Genomic DNA, 26448 nt, shown 5'->3' on the forward strand with positions numbered 1-26448 from the left:
AAATAGAGGAAAACAATAGAATGGGAAAGACTAGAGAGCTCTTCAAGAAGATGAGAGATACCAAGGGAACATTTCATGCAAAGATGGGCTCGATAAAGGACAGAAATGGTATGGACCTAACAGAAGCAGAAGATATTAAGAAGAGGTGGCAAGAATACATGGAAGAACTTTACAAAAAAGATCTTAATGACCCATATAACCACAAGGGTGTGCTCCTGGAATGCAAAGTCAAGTGGGCCTTAGGAAGCATCACTACTACAAAGCTAGTAAGAGGTGATGGAATTCCAGTTGAGCTATTTCAAATCTAAAAGATGATGCTGTGAAAGTGCTGCACTCAATATGCCACAAATTTGGAAAACTCAGGAGTGGCCACAGAACTGGAAAAGGTCAGTTTTCATTGCAATCCCAAAGAGAGGCAATGCCAAAGAATGCTCAAACTACCACACAATTGCACTCATCTCACACCCTAACAAATTGATGCTCAAAATTCTCCAAGCTAGACTTCAACAGTATGTGAACTGAGAACTTCTAGATGTTCAAGCTGGTTTTAGAAAAGGCAGAGGAACCAGAGATCAAATTGCCAACATCTTTGGATCATCAAAAAGTGCAAGAGAGTTCCAGAAAAAAAACATCTATTTCTGCTTTATTGACTATACCAAAGCCTTTGACTGTGTAGATCACCAGTGTGGAAAATTCTTAAAGGGATGAGAATACAAGCTCACCTTACCTGCCTCCTGAGAAATCTGTATGCAGGTCAAGAAGCAACAGTTAGAACTGCACATGGAAAAGCAGACTGGTTTCCAATTGGAAAAGTGTTACGTCAAGGCTGTATATTGTCACCCTGCTTATTTAACTTCTATGCAGAGTACATTATGCAGAATGCTGGGCTGGATGAAGCACAAGCTGGGAATCAAGATTGCTGGGAAAAATATCAATAACATAAGATATACAGTTGACACCACCCTTATGGCAGAAAGTGAGGGGGAAATGAAGGGCCTCTTGATGAAAGTGAGAGAGGAGAGTGAAAAAGTTGGCTTAAAGCTCAACGTTCAAAAAACTAAGACCATGGCATCTGGTCCCATCACTTCATGACAAACAGATGGGGAAACAATGAAAACAGTGACAGACTATTTTCTTGGGCTGCAAAATCACTGAGATGGTGACTGTAGCCATGAAATTAAAAGGCGCTTGCTCCTTGGAAGAAGAGCTATGAGCAACCTAGACAGCATATTAAAAAGCAGAGACATTACTTTGCTGACAAAAGTCCATCTAGTCAAAATTATGGTTTTCCAGTAGTCATGTAGGAATGTGAGAGTTGGACCATAAAGAAAGCTGAATGCCAAAGAACTGATACTTTTGACCTGTGATTTTGGAGAAGACTCTTGAGAGTCCCTTGTACTGCAAGGAGATCAAACTTGTCAATCCTAAAGGAAATCAGTCCTGAGTATTCATTGGAAGGACTGATGCCAAAGCTGAAACTCCAATACTTTGCCCATCTGATGTGAAGAGCTGACTCATTGGAAAAGACCCTGATGCTGGGAAAAACTGAAAGCAGGAGGAGAAGGGGACAACAAAGGATGAGGTGGTTGGATGGCATCACTGACTCTATGGACATGAGTTTGAACAAGCTCCGGGAGTTGGTAATGGACAGGCAAGCTTGTTGTGCTGTAGTCCATGAGGTTGCAAATAGCTGGATAGGATTAAGCTGCTGAACTGAATTGATTAAGCATGTATGAAAAGCAGTTAATTTAAGTGGCAATCTTTCATTATTTTTAAACTGTCATTTTCAGGGTTTTAATAGAAATTAATTTTTTGGTCTTTTTTATGAATGTATAAATTTAACATATATATGTATATAACACATTTCAAAACAGCCTCTGACTCACTCCTAACTATACAAATGAGATTTTCTCCTTAGAATATGAACAACTGTATACATAGGTGGAAAACTGACAAATACCAGTTGGTGTCACAGAGATGATCTGAGTTGTAAAAAATATCCAGTGAATAAGTTCTTCCAGAATGTTTAAAAGCATCTGGCTGAGAAAGTCGTGAGTCTCTGGCATTATGCCCTCTACACAAAGTCAGTTACTGAATCTATTAAGCCATCTGCATTCATTTCCCAGGTAAACCAGGAAACCAGAATTGCCTGAGGGAAGTCTTGAGTCACATACAACAGGAAGTTTGAACTGAAGCCACACACGCAATTAAGATATTTCAGTAGAGCTATGACTCTTGGTTCAGGCAAATTCCACTGGCTCAAGCACTCAGTAGGAGGAATACACAAAATACTTCACACTTTAACTCATAGAGTCAATATTGTCATAATTTACATTTTAATATTTTATCAAGTTTTCATTAAATTTTATAGCATTTTCATCAATAATAGTTCATGGTTTAGCTCATAAATTCTTAACATTGTGATGTTACAAGACAGGGATAAAAATAAAGGAAAGCTGTTCATGTTTTACAGCTATTATCTTCATGAAATTTGAATTCTAAAGGGAATAACTGTATCTATGTGTTTACTACAATTGTTCTGTATTTACCTAGATCTAAATCGCATCAAATTTAGAATATAAATAAAGATATGCTTACATTCATTAGCTCAATTAGCATAATGTCTTAGATGGTCTCCACTCTGAAAAATTACATGAAAAATAGTAAAATCATGGTAAAGGTAAAAGTTAGTAGAGATTTACAGACTATCTCTAATGCAACACTTCATCTACATGAGTTAATGTGCCCTTCATAGAGGGTGGACACACTGTAGAGCACCTGGTCTGATCCCATGGAAGTGTCTCTTGGACCTTCTTCATGAATTTCTTTGGCAGGGAATGTGACTGGTCGGTCATGATTTGGGACAGTGTTTCTTAAGTATCAAATCATTCTGTCATATTGATTTTGCCACGCTTGTTAAAAGCTACTTCGGTCACTAAAAGAGAGTGACTTTGAGTACCTCTTGATAAAGAGAATGATATGCCACTAAAGTAGGTGAAACTTCAAAATGTATTATTCAGCAGAAGTACCTCAATAATTTATGTAGAGAAAGTAAATATTCGCTTTTTCAATCATAGAAAGTGAAAGTGAAGTTGCTCAGTCATGTCGGACTCTTTGTGACCCCCTGGACTGTAGCCCACCACACTCCTCCGTCCTGGGATTCTCCAGGTAAGAATACTGGAGTGGGTTGCCATTTCCTTCTCCAGGGCATCTTCCCCACCCAGGGATTGAATCCAGGTCTCCCACATTGCAGGCAGATGCTTTAACCTCTGAGCCACCAGGGCTTCTTTCTCAATCATGGGTAAGTCCAATGCAGTTAACTCTAACTTTTATAACTATATAAAATTAGATAATAACAACAACAAATTACATGGAAAGGTAAAAAATAAAAGATTATTGTGGTCTGAAATATGGATTGCTTTTGACTGCTACCTGCATATCCTAATTCCTAATTATCTGTCCCTTGTTCTTCAATTATAGAAAGGATACCTGAATCAAGGCCAGTCATCATAATTCTTTGCCCATTTTTCCAGGACATAGTTATTGGCTCAGGGTGGACATTTGAGCCAAGCCAGACAAATCCATTCAGCAGTACTGATCCAGAGCTTCAAGTGATAGGGGTCCTCCCTCTGGAACTACAGGACTAGCCAGATGAGAAGTTGCCACAATGTTGAGAACACTTGTTTCCAATTCTGGAGAAACAAGTAGAGATGTGCCCTGGAGGTCCTGGCCAGCCAGGCCTTGAGTCCCTGGTTAATTGCAGATATATGGCATGAGCCAGCAATCTTACTACTGGGCATATACACAAGAGAAGACCATAATTCCAAAAGATACAGGCATCCCAATTATAATAGCCAGTATACGGAAGCAACCTAAATGTCCAACAGCAGAAGAATGGATAAAGATGTGGTACATATATACAATGAAATACTGATCTTCCTTTAGGTCTATCAGCACCCTCAGAAACTCAGCTACAGGACATAATGCAATAGAAGCAAGGCTTGAAAAGCTGATGTGGTAGAGTACTTACACACCTTCATCTATCTGAATAATGCCATCAGCTGATTCTACCACAAGAATGTTGTCTAAACAAAGATTCTTCTGATTTATGCATCACTAGTCCACTTAATCAATTATATTAAAATATCTATTGTTGATCAATGACAGAATCTAGGGCCTATGAGGCAAACCTTTGATCACTGACATGCTATTTCAGGCCCTCATGAAGTCCAGTAAAGAGTGAGTGAACGTTTATATACTCTTTAGTGGCTTGGAACTCACAATCTCAAAAGGCAGAATATTTTAGTTTTTTTAGTTAGGTGAAAAATTTCTTACTCATATTGAGCTGAAAGTGTTGCTCTGTGACTTGATGCTAACTCTATTCCTGGTATCAACATAGAGCTATTTGAGTTCTGTTACAGATTCTACTTCTTATGGCACATAGTATTTTGAAATTTTGGGAAACAGCTTTCATATTTCTTCAAATTTTCTCTTCTCTGAGACAAACATGCTCAGTTATTCTAAAGATGTCTCAAATACAGAGGTCCTGGGACCAGATGTCAGGTATCACATTTAGGTAAAATCTTCCATAGACAATTGAATTATTCATTTTCAATTCCTAACTCTAGAGATACTAAATAACATATATCTTTGAGTATATTAAAACAATTTAAACAAAAATAGCTTTTATTTTCTGATTATAAAATTTAGACTCACTGGAGAAAGCTTGATAAACTGAGAAAATCATCCAGGAAGAGACTTACCATTGAAAGCAGTAATGGTGGTTCCGTAGTTAAGACTGTGTTCTAACAGGGTAAGTATTTGATCCCTGGTGGGGAAACTAAGATCCCTTATGCCACATGGCTTGGGCAAGAAAAAAACCCTTTTTCTAAAGCGTATACTTCTTCTGTGATTTGAACAATAAAAGTACATCCCTCCCTACAAAGCTGTAGCTTTATAATTTGAAAACTGACAAATAACTGATAGTTAAAAATAAAGTACATGAAAGTAGCTCTTTTCACCAAAAAAGATAAATGTTTCTACCCATTAACTACTTTTGTAACATTTTTATAGTGATAATGCCCTGAGAAGAACAAAATCATTTTACTTTTGGAATGTAAAAATATTTAAAAGTCAGCAATGAAAAAGCTGAATCTTTAAAACAATTATTTTCTGAATTTGGGTTTTATTATTCTTAGTTTAAAGCTATTTTGTTGATCATCTTAAATACGGGTTATTGTTGTTCAATTGCTAAATCCTGTCCACTTCTTTGTGACTCCATGGACTGCAACATGCCAGGCTCCTCTGTCCTTCACTATCTCCCAGAGATTGCTCAGACTCATGTCCACTGAGTCAGAGATGCCATCCAACCATCTCATCCTCTGTCGTCCCCTGCTCCTCCCGCCTTCGATCTTTCCCAGAATCAGGGTCTTTTCCAATGAGTCGGCTCTTCACTTCAGGTGGCCAAAGTATTGGAGCTTCAGCGTCAGCATCAGTCCTTCCAATGAATATTCAGGGTTGATTTCCTAGAATTGACTGGTTTGATCTCTTTGCTGTCCACCATTTATTGGATCCCTGTGTTGTTACAGGTATGTTTTCTGCTTGGCATCTAACAATGAGGCATCATCTTCTTTAATCTCCACTTTATGTAACAGAACTAAGGCCAATGACCATAAGCATACAGCCAACTCCCTACACTGCAGTATCCAAAGGGCAGAGGACTCCTCAAGCAGGACTTGTCTCCTTAACCAATTCACATGATTGACAGTATATAGCCTCAAACTTGATCAGACTTTGGAATCAAAAAAATGAATCTTAAGCTTTTTCATAAATCCATTCAAAATAATTTTTCATCTTTATACCTTTAGAGGCATTTTAACTTGTCATTTTTATATTCAAAGTAAAATACAGTTTAATTATCTGTGATATCATGATTCCTAGCAGTACTAAAGTGAGTGGTATGCAACTTACATGTGTTGGATCTCTACGGTCTGGTGTCCCCAGAGAAAGAAGCAAGTAGGAGCATGTGGCCATTACTGTTTATTAAGTCAATCAATAAATTTGCTAAGCACCACACTGGACTTTAAATGCAGAGGAGGGAAAAAGATAGATTCCTAATCCTCAATGAACTTGCACTTTAGAAAATCAGCTGAGACTATTAAGCAAATAACCAAGACCAATTCGTATACCGGATAGTGGAAAGAAGGATACAGACAGTGTCAGGACTGAGAGAAACGAGACGAGGCTGCTAGGGCAGCAATGATCTGGAAGACATTTCTGGTCAGGTGGAGAGCTGAGGTGAGACCTAAAGTAGAAAGTATGAGGCTGCCTTTTAATGAGGCATGAATGGGCATTCCAGGCAAAGAGAACCACCAAGCTAAAAATGAGAAAACATTCTGTGTGCTTAAAAGCAGAAGGAAAATAGCTATGTGTAATGAACTAAGAGGATAACTAGGGGAGCGGGATTGGAGAAGTAAACAGGGAAAAAATCAGTGGGGAAACAGATCAGAAAAGGTGAAAGCGTTAGTTGCTCAGTCGTGTCCGACTCTTTGAGACCTCGTGGACCGTAGCCCGCCAGGCTCCTCTGTCCATGGGATTTTCCAGGCAAGAATACAGGAATCGATTGCCATTTCCTCCTCCAGGGTATATCTTCCTGACCCAGGGATGGAACCTGTGTCTCCTATGTGCTGCATTGAAGGCAGATACTTTATCTACTGAGCTGGGCTGACACAATTAAAATTTTTTCAATTAAAAAATGGAAAAGAATTCTCTTCTGCCTATACTAAGTAAAGCAGGAGCCAGAGTGAAAACTGTGAGGTTGGTGCTCAATACAATGAGTTCATTTATATCATTCAGGAATATAATAGACAAAATGTTTAACTCCTCTGGGAAAGTCCAGAAAGACCCTGAGGGATGAAGCAGGGAGAGGTAGAGATGGCAGAGGGAAGAGTATATGTAAAGGACTGGAAGCATGAAGTGTTGAGGCAAATTTCCAGAATTGAAAGTAAGTGAACATGACCTTAAGTTTGAAGTGTGTTTCAGAACAGTGATTGGTGACATTGTAAAAAGTAAGTAAGAGTGAACTCAAAAGAGCCCTGGATGCCAAACTTCAGAACTGGAGATTTATTCTGTGAAGGATGGAAATCCAGTGAATAGCCCAAAGTAGAGACATAATCAGATTTCAGTCTTGGAAAAGAAGTGTGTTTAAAATGAAGATAGTAAATTCCAAAGGATCAAGACTTAAAAAAAAAAAAAAAAAGAAAAAAAAAAAAAAAAAAAGGAATCACTGGCAAGGTGTTTTATTCATCCAGTTAAAAAGAAGGTGAAGATTTGGCTTCAGAGAATAGCAGACAGGTTCCAGCATTATTCAGGAGGAAGCATGGATGGGAATGCTAACTCCATTAGAAGGTGAGCTCAATAAAATCTCTGTAGATTTTGACTATTGTATTCACTGGCTTTATCTCCAGGGTCTAGAAAAGTACCAGGCACCTAAAAAAAGGTTAATGAAATATTTATTGAATGAATGTATAGATGGATTAATTAGTGACCAATTAGGGAGACCAAATTTTTGTTTATTAAGCATGTATTAATCACTAATCATAATATAGGTATAAATAGAAATATATATATATTCATTTCTTTCTCTCTACCTCTCCTTCTCTCTCTCCTTTTCCAACTATCCACTCATTCATCCATGATTTTATCACCTTTTCTATGTGTTATTTTACTTACTTGTTGCTGCTGCTAAGTCGCTTCAGTCATGTCTGATTCTATGCAACCCCATAGACGGCAGCTCACCAGGCTCCCCGTCCCTGGGATTCTCCAGGCAAGAACACTGGAGTGGGTTACTTACCTATATTGTAGTAAAAGTTATTATTTTAACCTCAAACTGTTTCTCACTTACAGAGACTGAAAATAGAGGAAAGAAGAAATCTTTGTAACTGCAAAGTGAAAACTAAAACTGAGAAATGGAGTTTAAGATTTTCTGTATAGGAAAATACACAAGAAATGAGAAGAGATTCTGAGAACTAAAAAATTCTACCAATCATTTGAGGAGTGTGGTGGAGATGAATGTAGAAAATTAGAGGCAGAAAAAAAAGTGGCTGGTGACAAAGAGTTCAAGTGACTGAAGAGCTTCTAAAATTAGGGATAGCTAGCATCAATTAATTTTTAAGATTGGTTTTTCTTTGCATTTTTGTTATCCAAACCCTCCCTATCAAGCATCTGGAGGTGAGAGATTAAGAAAAATGAATTATTATTCACAACCGAGATAGCCTGGGTAGGGAGAAGAAAATCAACCATAATGCTAAGCTATAACAGGTTGCTGTTGGTTTTGTTTAGTCACTAAATTATGTCCAACTCTTTTGTGACCCCATGAACTGTAGCCCACCAGATTCCTCTGTCCATGGGATTTCCCAGGCAAGAATACTGGAGTGGATTGCCATTTCCTTCTCCAGGGGATCGTCCTGACCCAGAGATCGAACCCATGTCTCCTGCATTAGCAGGCAGATTCTTTACCACTGAGCCACAAGGGAAACCCTGTGATGAGCTTTTCTTCCCTTGAAAAAATAATTTGCTAGGAATTTGGAATATATTATTTCCAAATATATTTAGTTCTCACAAGATAAATTAATTTCTGCTAGTATTTAAGTTACATTTCTTAGTTGTTCCTTTAGGTAAATAAATATATCTTGCAGTAACACATGATGCTGTATATTTGTATATATGTCTGACGAGTGTCAGTGTTGAGTTTAAGGGGTTGATGAGATAAAGGAAGGAAATTTCTTTCTCCAGTAGTTTCCCATGGTTCTTACTCAATAGAAACACAGGCTCAGACTGGCTGCCAAAATGCAGGCACAGTCACAGCTCTGTGATAGGCAAGCTCCAATTAGCCAAAATTTGAGGATCAGTCCTGTTCAGGCATAATCCAGGGGTAATTGCCATGGTTCCCTTCCCAAAGTCTTGCACGTTTAAACCACTCCTCTAAATCAAACTCCTGTTTAAGCTGTAATAACTCCAAACAAACTGATGCAATAGCAGTCTTTATGAACAGACATGAAAACATTCAAAGTTGCTCTACTAGTTGCCATGAGCGTTTTTTGAAGCTGTTTGAAGTGTCCTTTTGCATTTGAGATGGCATGGAAAACACACAAGCAGGGAATTTCTTGACGGTCATGATTAGGACTCCACATTTACACTGCAAGTGTCCCCATCTCTGATCAGGGAATGAAGACCCACATGCCATGGGGCATGGCCAGAACAAAACAAATAAGCAAACAAACAAGAGGAAGACACAAAAGAAAATCCACCAGTAGCAAGAGGAAGCAATAACAAGGCTAGTTCAAAGGAACTCCTAAAATTCAGATCATTAATTAGACTAACAACACCTTTGACAACACCTACAAGACCTACTCTCTTTGCTTACAGGTAATTACAATGTGAGGGAGAACACAGGCTTGCCCTTCCTACTGCTTTCTCAAACTCTATATGGAAAAGATGATTCCAGGGTGTATATAAGACAGAAGAGCCTGAACTCCATGATAGATCATCTGATTAAGTACATCTTATATAGGAGTGCAGGAATATGCATTTTTAACAAGTATCTTCAGTTTTTCAGATACAGTCATTTTAACAAAACATTGGCAGATAGTGAGATTTCAGAAACTTATGTGTGTGTTAGTCACTCAGTCGTGTCCAACTCTTGCAGCCCCATAGACTGTAACCTGACAGGTTTCTCTGTCCATGGGATTCTCCAGGCACAGATACTGGAGTGGATTGCCATTCCCTTCTTCAAGTGATTCTCTCGACCCAGGGACTGAACCTGGATCTCCTGCACTGAGGGTGGTTTCCTTACTGTCTGAGTCACCAGCGATGCCTGAAACTTAGAGTAGATTTATTTCATCTTTTCTGAAAAAACCTTCCTCCTTAGCCCACTAATGCTTGAAATTCCTTTAAGGGCAGACATAGCCTATCAATCCACAATCAGACATGGAGATTTGTCTGGTAGTTTTCAAATCTAATGTGATTTAAATGTCCTTCAGTATTCTGTCCTAAACCCATGATGTAGGGATTGGGGAGGTAAGAAGACTGTAGGTATTAGAGTTCTCAAGAGAAACAGAACCACACTCTCTCTCTATGTATTTATTATAAAAAAATTTTTTTTTAATGGTTCACACAATTCTGGAAGTTAAGTCCTTAGATACTCCTCTCTGGAAGTAAGAGACCTGGGAGAGTCGGTGATGTAATTCCATACATGTCCTCCTCCAAAGGCCTGAGAACCAGGAGTGCAGATGCTGTGAATCCTAGTGTAAAAGCAGAAGACCTATGTTCCAGATCATTAGTCAAGCGGTGGGGTGGGGGGTGGCAGGGTGGGGAGAAGAAGAAGGGAGAGAAGGATAGACACATTCTTCCTTTCTCCACTTTTGGTTGTAATCCACACCTCAGTGGATTGAATGACACCCACCTACTTTGGGGAGGTGAGATCTATTGTACTTTACTAAACCCACCAACTAAAATGCTAATCTTATCTGGAAACACCCAGACAAATACACTAAAAAAAAAATGTTTAGCCAAATATCTGGGCATTCTGTGACCCAGCAGGTTGACACACAAAAATTAATCATCAGGCTGCCTTTGTTAACAACTGGCACTGAAATCCCTCCAAACATAATGCCTAGAATGCAAGATATGAGAACATTCATTTTCATAGAATTTATGGTACAATTACAGAGGGTTTTTTTTTTTTTAATGTCATCAATGAAGTGGAATTTCATTGTGTTCCTTAGTATTTGACACTTTGATCAGGCCATCAAAATATATACACAAACATTTACTTTATTAAAAAATACTCTTCATGAAAGCTACACTTTTATTATTGACAGATTTTTGTTTTGTATTGCTGTTTTTCACTGTAGGATATGTTTGAGACCTAATAGGTCTGAGCCCTCCTTGAAAGAAGATAGTGACTGCTGGTCACTATTCTTTCTTTTGTTTTTAGGCTATCTCATGACATCTAACCCACTTCCTGGAGTAGAGCTTGTTAATGTATTAGCTAAGTACTAATCAATATATTGGTTTTGATCAGCTTGCTAATTAATGAGGCAGATAGGCATAAAGTCCATTAAAAAGACATTAGGGAAAACTTTCGATGAACAATTGTAGCAATCTGACTCAACTGGGCAAATTCTTTTGACAAATTATAAACAATAAACTCTCCATTCTGGGTTTCAAGGTCTTTCATACTCTGAAAACTTAACTCGCCCAAAATATCTCAAATCGCTCCAGTTATATATGCTTGTGTTCTGATGCATGTTTCCCTGGATATCTCTAGGGTGTTTCCATGTTTGCAACTCCACTTTGACATTTTTCAAAGCTTCTTTCACTTATTTCTCACCCCTGGGGATCCTGTTCTTCCTCAAGGTCTGTCTCAGTTACTGTCCTTTCTAGGAGCCTTCTCTGCTTATGTATAATTAATCCATATTATCTCACTCCTCTTCATTTCCAGAGCATTTTATTTTTCAAATGGCAGTTATCACAGATTGCATTGCGTTTCTTTGTTTCTTTGATTTTCCTTGTTTATGTTTTGTTGACATGACTTCTCTGTGGTATAGGAGACCTGAGAGTCTCTACTGGATCTAATGAAAAATGTTTGTTGTACACACTACTGAAATGACAAAATGAGTAATTTAAATTTGATCTGATTATTCATGGATTAGCAAATTTTGTTCAAGTTTCTTAATGTCCTTGGTGATGGATGTGCTTATCCAGAAACTAAAGATGGCAACACCTAAACTGTATTTGGTGAAAAACTTAGGTAAGATTGTTGATGCAAAGCACTTGTTATACCTTTAAAAAATTTTCCAGGATATCCCTATAGATGCAAAGAAATAAGAAAGGTGGAAAACAAAACATTATATTGCTAATACAGATAGTCATATTAAAGGAATGGATGAAATAAAGTGAGTTTTCAAGTATCATTTTCCCCATATTTTATGAGGCAGAAGTTTGAGCTGGGCTCACCCAGGAGAGGTCTTCTCTGTCCCACATGGTTTACTGGGGCTTGCTCTTATTTCGGGGACCTCAGTTGGGATTGCTGGCATTACTGGGATGGTTTAAATTACTGGGATGGACTTCTCTCTCTACCTGGCGTGTCATCTTCTATCAGGGTGGTTTGAACTAATAACATAGTAGGAGCATTCCAAAAGAGCAAGACTAAAAGCTGAAAGACTGATAAGGTCTAGATGCCAGACTTGCTTAACGTCACTTCCTTTGCACTCTTTTGGTGAAAACAAGTCATGAGACCATCCCCCATTCCAGAACTGGGAAAGTAGACCTCATTCCTTAATAAAAGGAACTGCAAAAGATTGATGGCCATTTGCAATCCACCAAAACAGAGATGGAGGAGAGGGGTATGGAGAAGGCATGATTGAAGAAGCCACAGAAAGTGTGCTCTAGGTTTGGAGCAAACATATCTAGGATTATTGACATATGACGTGGGGGAAACTGGTTGTATGTAGTCTAAGTAGTAATTCATAGTTATAAAGAAAGAAAGCTGAGGAAAGAAAAGAAAAAAAGGGGTGACTGAAGGCAAACAGTAAAGGTTACAATTAGACATTTAAATGATTTTGAACTCTAATGAAGGAAGTGACACGATAATAGCTATGGCTGCTTGGATGTGATGTGAGAATCTGTGTTTCTGTATGTAGGAAATATGGAACTGAGGTATTCACCAGATGAGCAGAGGGGCAAAAGGACTATCTCAGTAAACTAAGTAAGTAGCAATTGAATTAGCATTAATGAGTGTAAATGGGAAGGGGTAGGGTTTTAAAATACAAAATGCAAGAATGGAGACAATCAGGACCATAGCAGGAGGCACTTGAGAGGTCCTAAGTGAAGAAGAAGTAGAGTCACTCAGTTGTGTCTGACTCTTTGCGACCGCATGGACTGCAGCCCAAGTGGCTCCTCCATCCATGCGATTTTCCAAGCAAGAGTACTGGAGTGGGTTGCCATTTCCTTCTGCAGGGGATCTTCCTGACCCAGGGATCGAACCCGGGTCTCCCACATTGTAGGCAGATGCTGAGATCCTAGGTGACCATAAAATGTATCATCCAAACTGGGAGTTTTGAGAGGAAAAGAGGGTCCTATTAATTATTATTCTGGGACCACAGGAGTTAAGCCAGAATGTAGCAGCCATCAATGTTTTAAGGAACCAAATAAACTGTGATACTTATGAAGGTTAAAAAAAAAGAGGAAACAGCTTAGGAAAACATAATGAATGTTATGTTTGCCTAACTTTAAGGCCAACAGGACAGACAAGTGAATTACTTTATAGGCAGAGAAAGCAAATAAACTATAAAGAGCTTAAGGCTTGGACTGATGGAAGATAATAACAATAATTATGCATTATATTTACATAATGCTTTATGATTAAAGTGCTTTCACAGGCACTACCAGAGTTTCTCCTCTCAATAGCTCTTTCAGGTAGAGAGGGTGGTTATTAGTCTCCCTATGTGGGGAGATGGCAAGGAAAGGCCCCACATGGGAGAAAGCATACTCTTTCAAGATGCCTTGATGCAGGGGTTGGGGGTGGGCAGTGGCCTGGTTATGTCCTTGGAAAGGTTATAGAACTGCTTTGAGCATCAGTTATTTTTTAACCTGCAAAGAAAAATAAGAAAAATTATGTGTGCTGTGCTTTTAGTTTACTTAGAAGCACATAGTACTTGTCTAAAAGTATGTCTTCACTGTCTACATTTTGTAGATGAGAAAACTAAAGGTCAGTTTGAAATGGAAGCACTGTATTATAAACTCAGGTCTTCTGGTCCAATGCTATTTTACTAAGCCATTTGCTATTTACTGGAAGTTGAAGGGAGAGGGAGAGGGTGAGATGATTTGGGAGAATGGCATTGAAACATGTATAATATCATGTAAGAATCGAATTGCCAGTCTATGTCCGATGCAGGATATGGCATGCTTGGGGCTGGTACACAGGGATGACCCAGAGAGATGTTGTGGGGAGGGGGGTGGGAGGGGGGTCCATGTTTGGGAATGCATGTACACCCGTGGTGGATTCATGTCAATGTATGGAAAAACCAATACAGAATTGTAAAGTAAAATAAAATAAATAAATAAATAAGAAAAATTAAGAATGAGTGAGTTCTCAAGAAAGGAGATGTATATAGGATCTAAGGAAGGAATATAAGAGCAGTTTTTCTTTAAAAAAAAAAAAAACCTTGAAGAGAAGAGTTGTCAGCAATAGTTTTAAGAAAAATTGAGTCAGAAAAAAATAGAAAAAAAAAAGGAGATAATTGATACAAATGTTTGTTAGTCTTCAGGTGACCACTGTTTTCAGAATTGTCAAAATAGAAGGTATTTCAAGGGGTACAAACTGCAATAGGAATGGACGCTCAATGCTCAGACAGGTCTGAGGTCAAGTTGAGGGTGAAAGAGAAGGAGTAAGAAGTAGAGCCAGAGAAGCTGAGTGGAAAGTTGAGAGGCAGGTCTTTCCAGGGGGCAGCTGGTTTAAGTCTAGAGACTTAACTAGTCTTAACTACTTAGCTAGACTTAACTACTGACAGAAGGTAGGGTGGCCTTGAGTCAGCCCTCACTGAAGAGGTTGAGGAGGAGTTAAATAGAGAGGCTCACTTGTCTTAGCCTTAATTCCTTTCATGATGCTTTTCAACCTTACCATCATATGATAACCGTCATTGTCAGCTCTGAGAGAGGATGGAAAAGGGCTCTGTAAACAACGATGGTGTCTCCAATGCTTCTGAGAATCTCCATACAGATTTAGTACCAGCTCCAAGAATTATCTGCCTCCTGATGAAGCCGAATGTTCCTTTGTTGCTCCTTCTATACCCACTGAAATTTTCCCTCCACTTCCAATCATCATGGAAGGGATGAGATGGCTGAATGGCATCACCGATTCAATGGACATGAAGTTGGGCAAACTCCTGGTGGTACCAAACTCCTGATGGTACCCCATCAGGACAGGGAAGACTGATGTGATGCAGTCCATGAGGTTGCAGAGTTGGACTCAACTTAGCAACAAAACCATAATAACAACCAATCACCGTAGCCTTTCATCCCTCCTCCTGCCCTTATTTTTGTTTTACTATTTTCCAGTTGTGTCCTGTCATCATTATCAGCTGTCTTTTATACTTTCAGATCTCCTTTATTATATCCTATCACTTTTTTTTTTTTCTCAGAATCTATTTGACAAATTCATTTCTGCCAACTTCACGGCCAGAATCAGTCTTGTTATTCAGAGTGTCTGGGAGTTTTTGTTCAACTGATGAAAGCATTCTTCAGCCCACAGGGAGACCAATCATGATAAAATGTCTGATACACCTTTATTGTGGTAAAAGTTTTAGTCATTTTGCTACAGCCAGGTCCTATTTTGATTGGCTTCATACTTAAACTTCTTTTAGTTATTTCTACCAGAAAATTCTGAGATTTACTAAATCTGTCTAAATTCAGACTTTTGCCCATTTGAAAGATATTTTCTTGGCATCCTAATTTGTCTGCAGTAAGTCCTTAATGGGCAGTCCATTAAATAAAGATTTTCTTGGAAATTATCCTGCTAAGAGTACTAAGAACACAAAACTCCTCTAGACTCACTTAGGAACTGAACTTATGATTGCCCCTCAATAAGGTTCTTTATATTGTGATTTGCTTATTTTCTTCTTTTATTAATTCATCATTTTCTTCATTCTTTCCACAAACATTTGCTATCTCTTATGTCAAGTGTTTTGCCATGCAGATATTCTTAAAAACTGAACTTAATTGCTTTTTCAAACCCTCATGGAATGAAAACTTAGTCTTATTCAGTGAGGGTCCCTCATTTTCCCAGGTTGTATCCAAGCTCATGTGAAGCCAAGTCATTGATCTGATCCTCACTACCATTGTTTGTTCATCTTGGGTTCTGTTGAGATTCCATGATTTTCAATTGTTGCGCCTCTCAGGTCCAGCCAGGGAAAATGAAATCATTCTAAATATTCAGATGAGTACAGTTTAATAGAGGAACTTGGTTAAGTAGATTATGGGGAGATTTAAGGAACCAAGGAGAGGACCCTGGAGGCTTCCAGACACTAATAACAGCAGAAAACTGCTCTTTTCCTGAAGATGGAGCTTCCCTGGTGGCTCAGATGGTAAAAACATCTGCTTGCAATGTGGAAGACAAGGGTTCAATCCCTGGGTGGGGAAGATTCCCTGGAGAAGGAAATGGTAACCCACTCCAGTACTCTTGCCAGGAAAATTCCATGAATGGAGGAGCCTCATAGGCTACAGACCATGGGGTCACAAAGAGTGGGACATGATTGAGTGATTTCACTTTCCCTTTCCCTTTCCTGAAGATGAGGGAATTAAAAGCACTGATCATTGGACCCAAGAGATAAGCATCACTTGGCAGAAGCTGGACCTATGGTGTGACCCATTCTAGCAAAGCTGGGAAGAAGATATAGCCAATGCTGGAGGCATCTGACCCAACAAAGAGAAAAGGGGTGGAGCTCTACTGCCCTCCAGTCTTTAATCTGGAGTTACTATTGGCCAAGTCTAGTGAGCAGCAGATGAACATGGAGCTCAGGAGACAGCCTCAGTGGTCTACACAGCACATTTCATTCCCAGATATGAATCATTTTTTTCCCTATACCTCTCTTCTGTAAAAGAAATTGTTTTCAGTTATAAGCTCCAAGTTAACACATTTTTATTATTTATCCTTTAATAAACACGATATTCTTTACAAGTCATTACTCTGGAGAAACTCCAGTAAGTTCATCAAAGGTTAGAGTCACTGAAGGTAGACAGTGTATATACAGTTTCTGCCTCCAATTTCTGTAGCATAGACACCATGAAGAGATAGAAATAGAACTTGAGTTAGTTTAATTTTGTTATTTTACAGTGACTGGGAGTTTTTATTTGTGTTAAAGAAATTAAAGCAATAAAACCAAGTAAACAGAGAGATGATTTGAAAAACAAGCTTTACTGAATATAGGAGAAAACTCTCTCTTAAAACAAACACATATACCCATGTGTCCAGGCTCACTATCTATCTACCAACTTATCCCTCATCTATCTGTCATCCATGGTAACTACATGACTTTCAAGACTTAGACCAACATATTTTTCTCTTTTTGAGCAGGAGTTCTTTACCACTGACATTGTTTAGGAAGACCATCATGTAAAGACAATAAAAAGATCAGATTTCTATGTGCGTGTTTGTGTGCTGAGTCTCTGCAACCCCATGGACTGTAGCTTACCAGGCTCCTCTGTTCATGAAATTCTCCAGGCAAGAATAGTGGAGTGAGTTGCCATTTCCTCCTACAGGGCATCTTCCCAACCCAGGGATCAAACCCTTGTCTCCTGCATTAGCAGGTGGGCTCTTTATCAGCTGAGCCACTGGGGAAGCCCCAAGATCAGATTTCTAGGTGGTTTTATTATTGCTCTTAAATCCTCTACAGAATACAATTACCCCTTACTGCCTACACCTGGTGAGGACTGCAGCCACCACCCACTCTTGGCACACCAGTGCATAACCTTGGTGGCGGGGGGACCAACCTCCTAAGGATACAGATCAGAGCAGAGGAAGGTAAGGAATGGATCTGAAGACAAACAGGCCATGGATGGCCTGCCCCTGTCCATCATGTGTGTTGCTGATGTGGTCTCACTTCATCCCAACAACAGGGACTTTTGAAAGCTCTGTTCCATTCTCGGGAGAGTAGGAGATGTTCTTCTGTTCCCATTGAGTTCTAGCTGTGGAAAATTTGTCAAGATTACCACTTGGCCTGTCAGTCTAAACACGTTACAGAAGTGTCTCTTATCTCCCAGCACTGAGGATGTGAAGAAAATTTTCAGCATCCTTGTTTCCATCTTGGTCAGGACACAGATCATTTCCGTCCTTAAATTCTCAAGCCCGTTTGGGAACCTGTCCTTTCTCTGTGTCTCAGTCCCTGAGAACTGAACTAGGGTGGTACATAGGTTTCTCCCCAGGGACACACTGAAATCTAGACCATCTTAACTATTCTTTTTTATTTTACCTTCATCCACAGAAATCACTGTATAATCTTAAGATTCAGAAAAAAACCTGATTCTGACTGAGCCATTTTATTCCTTGTCCACAGTTTCCTCAGAATGTAGCCTTTTCAGACTAAAATTCAAGGACTGATCTTTAAATTTCTGAGCTCTAATGTTTTGTCCCTTCCTTGTGGAAAGAGGAGCTCCATGTTAGTTAAAAATCTCAAATTACTATCCTGATGTATATAGTTGCTTGGTCATTCCCCAAATATTAATTGTGTCTACTTTGTATGGCTGACTTCTTGATTTCTCAGTGTTGGTATAAGTCATACAACCTTGGCATTTTCAGTTCTGTTAGTTAAAGTATAATGAATAATGATTTCTGCACTGTCTACATTATTGGGTAGCTGTGGAGAGCAACTGAGCCCAACAAAATTCATGTCAATGTATGGCAAAACCAATACAGAATTGTAAAGTAAAATAAAAAATAAATAAATTAAAAAATAATAATAAATGTATCAAGATCTTTCTGCAAATGAAAAGAAATATTAGTGTGCATTTAATTAAGTTTCTTTCCTGCAAAGCATTCATCTTTTAAAACATTTTAACCATGTGTGGCTGGATAAGATTATATTTCACCCCTCTCTCTGATCCTCATTCCAGAAGGAAATTAGCAATGCATTTCACTGGCCCAGTGGGGTAGGTAGTAAAACTGAAAGCAAAATCGCCTAGAAATTTTTCCTTTATTTATGAATTTTCACTTCAGAAAGCCTAAGTATCTATGAAGTTGCATAAAATTTTTGACAGTGGAGGAGGAAATTTGTGGATGTGGTATTTTTAAAAAAGATCTTGTGGGAGAAGGCACAATTTGCTTCACAATTTGTCTACTGCTTGTAGACAGCTGGTAACCAGTCAAGAGGTCAGGTTTCCACAGTGACTCTGGAAATTGGTATCATAGATTATCCGGATGCTGGCTGCAGTGGTAGTTTAAAGTTCTTCTGGCCATTCTAATATAATATGCAGTGAAGGTTGAACTCTACTTATCCAAGTGGCCAAGAATAAGGGAGTCTCAAGAAAAGACTGCCAAGCATAACAGAGAATTGACTGAGCAGAGAGCCTAAAGAGACCTTGAGAACAAGTAGACATCTTCTCAGTAACCTTTATGGAGTGATGGTCATAGACCGGTCCCCCGATTCCCACCACACAGCCACTGCTTATTCCTGCAGAAAGACTCCAAGAATTGTGTAAGATGTGGAAGAATGCCCCACAAGTTGAATTCAAATCAGATTTTAGAAACTGAAGATGCATTTCTTCCACATAGGGGTTTGTGGTATGAGATTTGCATCCATAATGCACCTTGAAATTCATTGAAAATTATTTTTTTGGTGTAGTAGGGTAAAGATTTCAGCAAAGAGAAGGAAGCAGAACTATTGTGTCTTTTTTCCCCCCAAAAAGTACACTTTGATTAATTGAAAGAGCAAAGAAAATAATCCTTAGTCCTTAAAATTTTGCCCCATATTCAGTAGTTAATGTTGTTTCTAGTAATTTTATGATTCTACCTAGAGTTACACAATTTTACTCTGAGTCTCTGACTAGCAGGAAAACATGCCTCATTAGATTCTGGGACCCATCCTGCAAGGCTAATTACTTCTTCTGGTGAGCCAAAGGGTAAGACAAATGATTCTTTGACAACCCTTAAGCATATATCTTCCTTGTCTTGATGTCTTATTTATTTGCCTGTGTAAGATAAATGACTCCTTTTCAACATGCCCAGTGTTTTGGCCTTTCTCAATTAAGCCTGAAAAATAAAAAAATCTAAGGAAAAATAAATCTAAATTATTGTTTTTCTTATTTTTATTGCTATGATTTGAAGACATTTACATTTCTTTGGACTATAGCATTAATATATTACTAATTTTTAAAATACAGTTTTATATTACCAAGGGTTTGACTTACCAAAATATTGCTGGTGGTTTGTAGAATAGAATGAGGGTTTGACATTAGCATCTAGCCTTGAGTTATCTCTGATTTAATGTTTCAGAGTTATTAGATGATCTTTTGAGGATAGAATTTCATTTTCAAACTGACCCCCCCAAAAAAAGGCAAATAGACCAAAATCATTGAAAATATGCAACTATTTTACTTTATTATTTTATTATAATAAACATGAACATAAAATAAATATTTGGCAAACAAATGTCTCTTCACTGAAATTATGTATTGTATATGAAATACATTTTTATTATAAAATAAACACAATATTTGAAAAGTTAAAATTGAATAAACATTAATAATTAATAAGATATTGGAGGAGCATCCCATAGGAGTGGTCTTGCCCCACAAACTCTGTTTTGCCCCATAGACTTTTGTCTACCCATCTCTCCCCTACAATATTGGCGTGTTCAATACATAAGAAGTAAAGAACTGAGAAACAAATGCATACAATTCGAGTAAAACAAAATGCTTTATCTATAGCTATTTATTTGAGAATAAAAAAGGAGGTACTTATTTTGGCCTGACTAACTGCCTGAATCATGACCTTGAGTCCTCATTCTACTTAGCATGTATAGACCTGTGCAATGACTAAAGAATAAAACAAGGAACAGAAACCATTCCCTTCAACACCTAGATCTTAATTCATTAATCGAGGTTGTATTTACTTTTGATGGGAATTGAGTGTTCACAGTCTTCTATTGTTATATCTTATCAAGACAGATAATTCTGTTTGCTTGTACGTACACATCATAGGTTTTGAAAGCATATTATTTTTCATTTATAAATTGTTTTCCTTTGTATATATAATTCTCAGCAAGTTTAACTATATACATTAGAAGCTTTAAAATCATCTTCTTAAATATCTTAGCAGAAATCAAAGCTCACTTTCCCTAAAACTGTTTAATTGCTAATAGTTTCCTAAAGGATTAACAAATCTTTTCATTGAACTAGTGTTTCCATATTTTGATAAATTCAATTAAAAGCATTATTTGATGTCTATTGTATTTTAGCTAATTGTTTAAAAAAGAAAGAAGCCATCGTTTTAGCTGTTTACTAATATTTCATGTTAGTAAAAGAAATATTTTGAAGAAAAGATAATAGGTTATGCTTTAGAATATGTTTTATTGCTATCGCATATCAATAGCAATAGAATTTGGACCTTTTAACAGATTATATATGATAGTGAAAAAAGAGGAATCTATCAGTAGATTACACAAATTGGACTGAAGATTGAGGCCAGAGTAGTAAATGCATTTAATACACGTGAGGTTAGAAGGTCCAAAGTAAGTCATTTCTCTTCCTGCCACATGTGACTACAATCTATATGCCCTTTAAACTTCTCATCTCAATTTAAGAGCAGTCATAAAGCAAGTTCTCCTGCCTGACGTACTTACAGTTTCTGGCAAGCGTCTATAAAACACAAGGATCGTAATCCACAGTTGCACCTGAAAGGCGGTGTTAGACATAACTGGTGGAAGTCCTACTGAGCACCGTCACTGTCGGTCGTGGATTACGTGCATGTGGCACGTGACGCCCAGGGGCTGAATATCTGTGCCTTGGCCTCTTTCGGTTGCAACAGCAGTACGCACAGAGCAGAGCCCCTCCGACGATGAGGATCGCGGTAGTGGCCCAGCCGACGAAGAGTGAAGCTCCCAGCTCTCGTTTCTGACCTACATGGACCGCTGGGTTGTAGAAATCCCTGATGATGGTATTGGCCATCCAGCACACTGGAATCAGAACGAAGATACCGGTCAGGATAAAGAGGACTCCAGAAATTCCCACGAGGTATGCTTTTGCCCTCCGGTTGGAGCCTGTGCACTGAATCTTCTTCATGCCACAGATGCCAGCAAGCAGAGCAATCACAGATAGGGCCACAGCCACACACATGAGGGCCCGGGTTGCCTCTAGGGCAGGAGGGAGGGCCAGCAAAGAATCATAGGCCTTGCACTGCAACTTATCCTTGGCTTGTCGGACACAGTTCATCCAGAGGCCTTCCCAGACCCTTTCGAAGACAATAATGTTGCTGCCAATAAAAGCCGATACTCTCCACTGAGGCAGAAGAGTTGTGGTAAGGGTCCCGACCATGCCGAAGAACCCAAGAACCAGTCCAGCGATTTGCAGTGGATAAAATGCCATCGCCTTTGCTCTGAAGACCGATCCCAGTCTGCAACTGGAGCTGCTTACCATTCAGAGCGGAGAGGCCCCATGAGTCTACAGCAGCCTCTGGTGATGTTCTATCACTGTTACTGGGCATAACATTTTAGTCCAAATCCAGAGCAGTGACTGAACTTAACTGGAAGTATCTGTTGTAAATGCATGCTGCCTGTCTACATACATACATCTCTGTATGGATTATTTAGTAGTCATATGGAACTGTTTCCCAGCCAATAAGAAGTAGCCAGAGGTGTGTCCAGAAATACTGCATTCAGTGTTTATATTTCTCATGTTATTGTTGTCTAAGCAATGTTGTAATTAAGTGTCAAAGCTACCATTGTGGACTATAATTACAGAGCTGAAAACTTCCTGTTTAAAAACCACTCTGATGTTGAAGTATAAATATATGCGTTAAGCCACAACTGAAGACAATACCAAAACCTTGCCACTTCTTTGGAGAGCATTTGAAAAACACTTTGGATTTTAGATAATCTATTATTTTCTGCCAATCTAAGACAACTTTCTTTAACATGGTTAAAGAATTCTGGTATTAAAAAAGACTTCTGGAGTCAAATAAATGTTTAGGTATTATTTTCTACATTTCTGCTAAAATCATCAGTATTCTTAAAAAAGAGGCATGCTAAGCAAAACCTTCAGATTTCATGAATTTATTTTTAAGATCCAGAAAGCAAGGAGAAACACTTATTATTGAACTTACTGGTAATTATTATATGTTGAGTAATTCCTTTCTCTAATGAAATCATGTTTAGTTTATAAGTACTCATTAGCTATTTCTTCAACAGCAGCTTGGAATATATCACATTTATCAAAGCAAAAAATATATATTCCATTTTTATGGCACTGTGTGAAAGTGGCCGTTTGGATTAGCTGTGCAATTACCTAAATCCAGATACTAAAAAGCTTTTTAGAGTTGGAAGACAGTTTCAAAGTCATCAGGCTTAAGTTTCCCATTTACTAGATGTGGAGTGTGAGGTTTCCGGAGCACTTGGCTAGAATAGTTTTGCAGTGACTGATCCAAGCTTCCCAGATCCTCTGGAGAAGGGGATGGCAACCCACTCCACTATTCTTGCCTGGGTAATTCCATGGACAGAGGAGCCTAGTGGGCTACAGTCCATGAGGTTGCAAAGAGTCGGACGTGGTCTAGCAACTAAGCAAAAACGACTGCAACAGCAGTGGATGACGCATACCTCCTGTTTCTAGTACGACAAAAAGAGGAGAACAGAGGTGCTTGTTAAGAACTTTCATGTGGATGGGACTACACCTGACTTTCACGCCATCCCCTTGATAGTTTTTCAAATTTTCAAAGCAAGTAAAATTCAGTTGATGACCACATTCCTGCCATTGCTCAGATGTGGAGTGAGGAGTAGGCTTAATTTGAGAGCATAAAGATTTTGCTGAATCAAATTCTGAACAGGCCACCACCTTGCTCAAATTTTTTCAGTAGTCCTCTCTTGCCCCCAAGATAAAAATTCAAATCCCTTAGCATAATGCAAAAGACCCATCCTTGGCTTGGCCCCTGACCATTTTAACACTTCTATTCTGAACATGACTCCATCCCGTGTCTTCACATTCTACTGCAAGGAATCCATTTCAAGGATGAAAACTACTTGAAAGCAACCACACCGAGTATATTCTAGGTAGGAGGCATTACCGCTTCCAAAATGTCCTCCGTTTCAGTCAACAATAGGCCAAGAGATAATGGGTGGAAAATACTATCCAGGTTTTAAAAACCCATTGATTTAATTAGAATACGTAAAAACAACTAAGTTTCCAAAAAGGGTTGTCTATCTATCTGTCTACCTATCTACACATCCATCTATCATCTTTCCATCTTATTTGCTGTTTTTGTTGCTTTCTTGGTACCATCCTAGACCAAAGGAGCATTTCCTCTCAAAGAAATGTGAGTCATTGAGGAAACAGATGACTTCTGTATAGTTCACAGTTTCCTAACACCAGCTCAGGATGAAAGGTTTTCTCGGCTCTTTGTTTGACATTGCTGAGACACAAGTTTAACCATTCCCACCCTGAAGGGATTTGCCAACACTATTCTGACTTATTACTTCTATTTTCTCATCCTCATCCTGTCTCATTTTTACTCCTATCTTTATTTTGTCCTGGAAGTTTCCAACTTCCAGTTGTTTGATTTTTCATCTGATAGAATCTGTCTGTATAACAGATAAACACAAGAAAGAGCACATGTTTACTTAGAATATGGAGGTGCATCTTAAGTATAAGTATAATCTGAGAAGCATAAATAATGCAAGAGCTTCAGCTTCCTTTTGCTTCTGATAGCCAATTGTCAACACCATCATGACTTTTAAAGGGAGATATTGTTTTCCTGTCCAACATTTCTGTGAATCTTATTCCCTCCCACTTTCTCAGGGCCCTTGGTCCATTGACACCCCATCTCTTTATAGCACCTATGGCTTCTTCATCTCTCTGTGTTGCCCTTTGGAATAGAAACATACTCAATTATCTTTCATATTGAAATTCTATTCTGCCTGATCTATAGCCCCTGGTATGTATTCATATATATCTTTTTGATGCACCTTCACATTTTCCACTTGCGAGATATGTAACAGAATTTTGGGACATCTACACTATTGTATTAGAAGGTTACTTTTATATTCTTACTTAATTGTCCTTTCTGTAAAGATCAAAATAAACCATCATCTTCTAGTTGAGGTGATAAACAGCACATGCCTTGGAGAGAGGTTTGTTTCAGCCTTGGCTTGACGCCTTGGCCATCAAATATTGGCCTGTTTTGAACTTCTCAAAACTGTCTGTTCTAAAAAAATAAGACAATAATGATACCAACCTCATAGGGCTTCTTTGAAGATTGTTTCATGGAATGTGTGCAAAGGACCTGACTTTGAGGAAGTACCCAGGAAAGGCTTGCTGCAATGTTTGTCTCTTTTGCCTTTGTTATATTATCCTGCTTACTTCATCTCTACTTGCTCATCCTTGGTCTTTTCATTCCATTAGTGCCATGACCCAGGTTTGTTTGGTCTGGTTGTTCCAGGATTCCATCTCTCCTAGAACATACTGTCTGGGGAGTTTCACCCAGGGTCATAACTTTTACTATATTTTGTCAGGTTACAAGTTTCTAATCTTTTATCTTCAACCCAGGCCTCTCTCTGCTCATTACCCTGGGTTTTTGTTTTGTTTTGCTTCTCTCAGCCCCTCAGTCAGCAGGAAACTCTGGAGCTCCTATGCCCTTCCAACTGCTGAGAGTGCTCACCTACATCCATCTTCAGGTATTCCCTGAAAACAGCCATCTTACTGAAATCACTCTACATTCATGAAAATGTTACTTGCTCATTTGTGTCTGACTATTTGTGACCCATGGACTGTAGCCTGCCAGGCTCTTCTGTCTGTAGGATTCTCCAGGCAAGAATACCAGAGTGGGCTGCCATTTCTTTTTCCAGGAGATCTTCCCGATCCAGGGATCGAACCAGGGTCTCCTGCATTGCAGGCAGATTCTTTACCATTTGAGCCACCAGGAAAGTGGACATTCATTCATGGGGACAGTCTATATCTAATGATTGACTGATCAATGTAGGAGTGTACAGGCCTAGCCCACTATCCCCAAGTAGGTGTTAACTCTAAGGGGCTCTCCTAGTTCCAGTGCTCACTGTGGGGTTAGCTTAGGCTTTCACTGAGTCTGTACTACAACTTGACTTCTTATTTCCAATTTTCTTTCTTTTTTTCTTTCCCTCAGAAAGGAACACTCTATAGTAAACCCAATATGCCCCAATCTCCACCTGCAAAGTCTGCTTCTCAAGGAGCCCAATCACTGATCGACAACTTACTGTAATTTATTAAAGACGTTTCTTGTTCTAACACCACTATGCCTTAGTTTGCCTTTCAGCATTCTTACTTGAATCATCTTATCAATAATAATGTCTTATCTTGTCTTCTTGCCTGTGGTATTACTCCACTGACGACCATAAAGACTTTGCTGAAACAAATTCTGAACATGCCACAACCTTGATTAAATCTTTTCTTCTCATGCTCTATTGCCCTCAAGATAAAATCCAAATCCCTTAGCACAATGCAAAAGACCCATCCATGGCTTGGCCTCTGCCCAATTTTAACATTTATCTTCTGAACATGTCTCCATCCCATGTCTTCAGAGAGCTTACATTTCAGTGAGAGTAGTAAACATAAAAAAAAAAACAAATTGCATGCACAAAAATATCCAGGTCCAAACTGAGATAGAGTGAGAGATAAAAATATAGGGTATAGAAAACATAGGGTATAAAGAGAGTG

General features: G+C 38.7%; 1 protein-coding gene across 1 annotated transcript; it reads right to left on the bottom strand.

Annotated features, from left to right (window-relative positions):
• Positions 1 to 19836: 19836 nt before the first annotated feature.
• Positions 19837 to 22303, bottom strand: CLDN17 (claudin 17). The gene has a single exon (XM_040227745.1). The coding sequence runs from the start codon at positions 22186 to 22188 to the stop codon at positions 21460 to 21462; it is 729 nt and encodes a 242-aa protein (XP_040083679.1). The 5' UTR covers positions 22189 to 22303; the 3' UTR covers positions 19837 to 21459.
• Between the last annotated feature and the right edge of the window lie 4145 nt (positions 22304 to 26448).

This window comes from Oryx dammah, unplaced genomic scaffold (genome assembly GCF_014754425.2).
Source record: "Oryx dammah isolate SB20612 unplaced genomic scaffold, SCBI_Odam_1.1 HiC_scaffold_2, whole genome shotgun sequence".
In the NCBI taxonomy this organism is placed as follows: Eukaryota; Metazoa; Chordata; class Mammalia; order Artiodactyla; family Bovidae; genus Oryx; species Oryx dammah.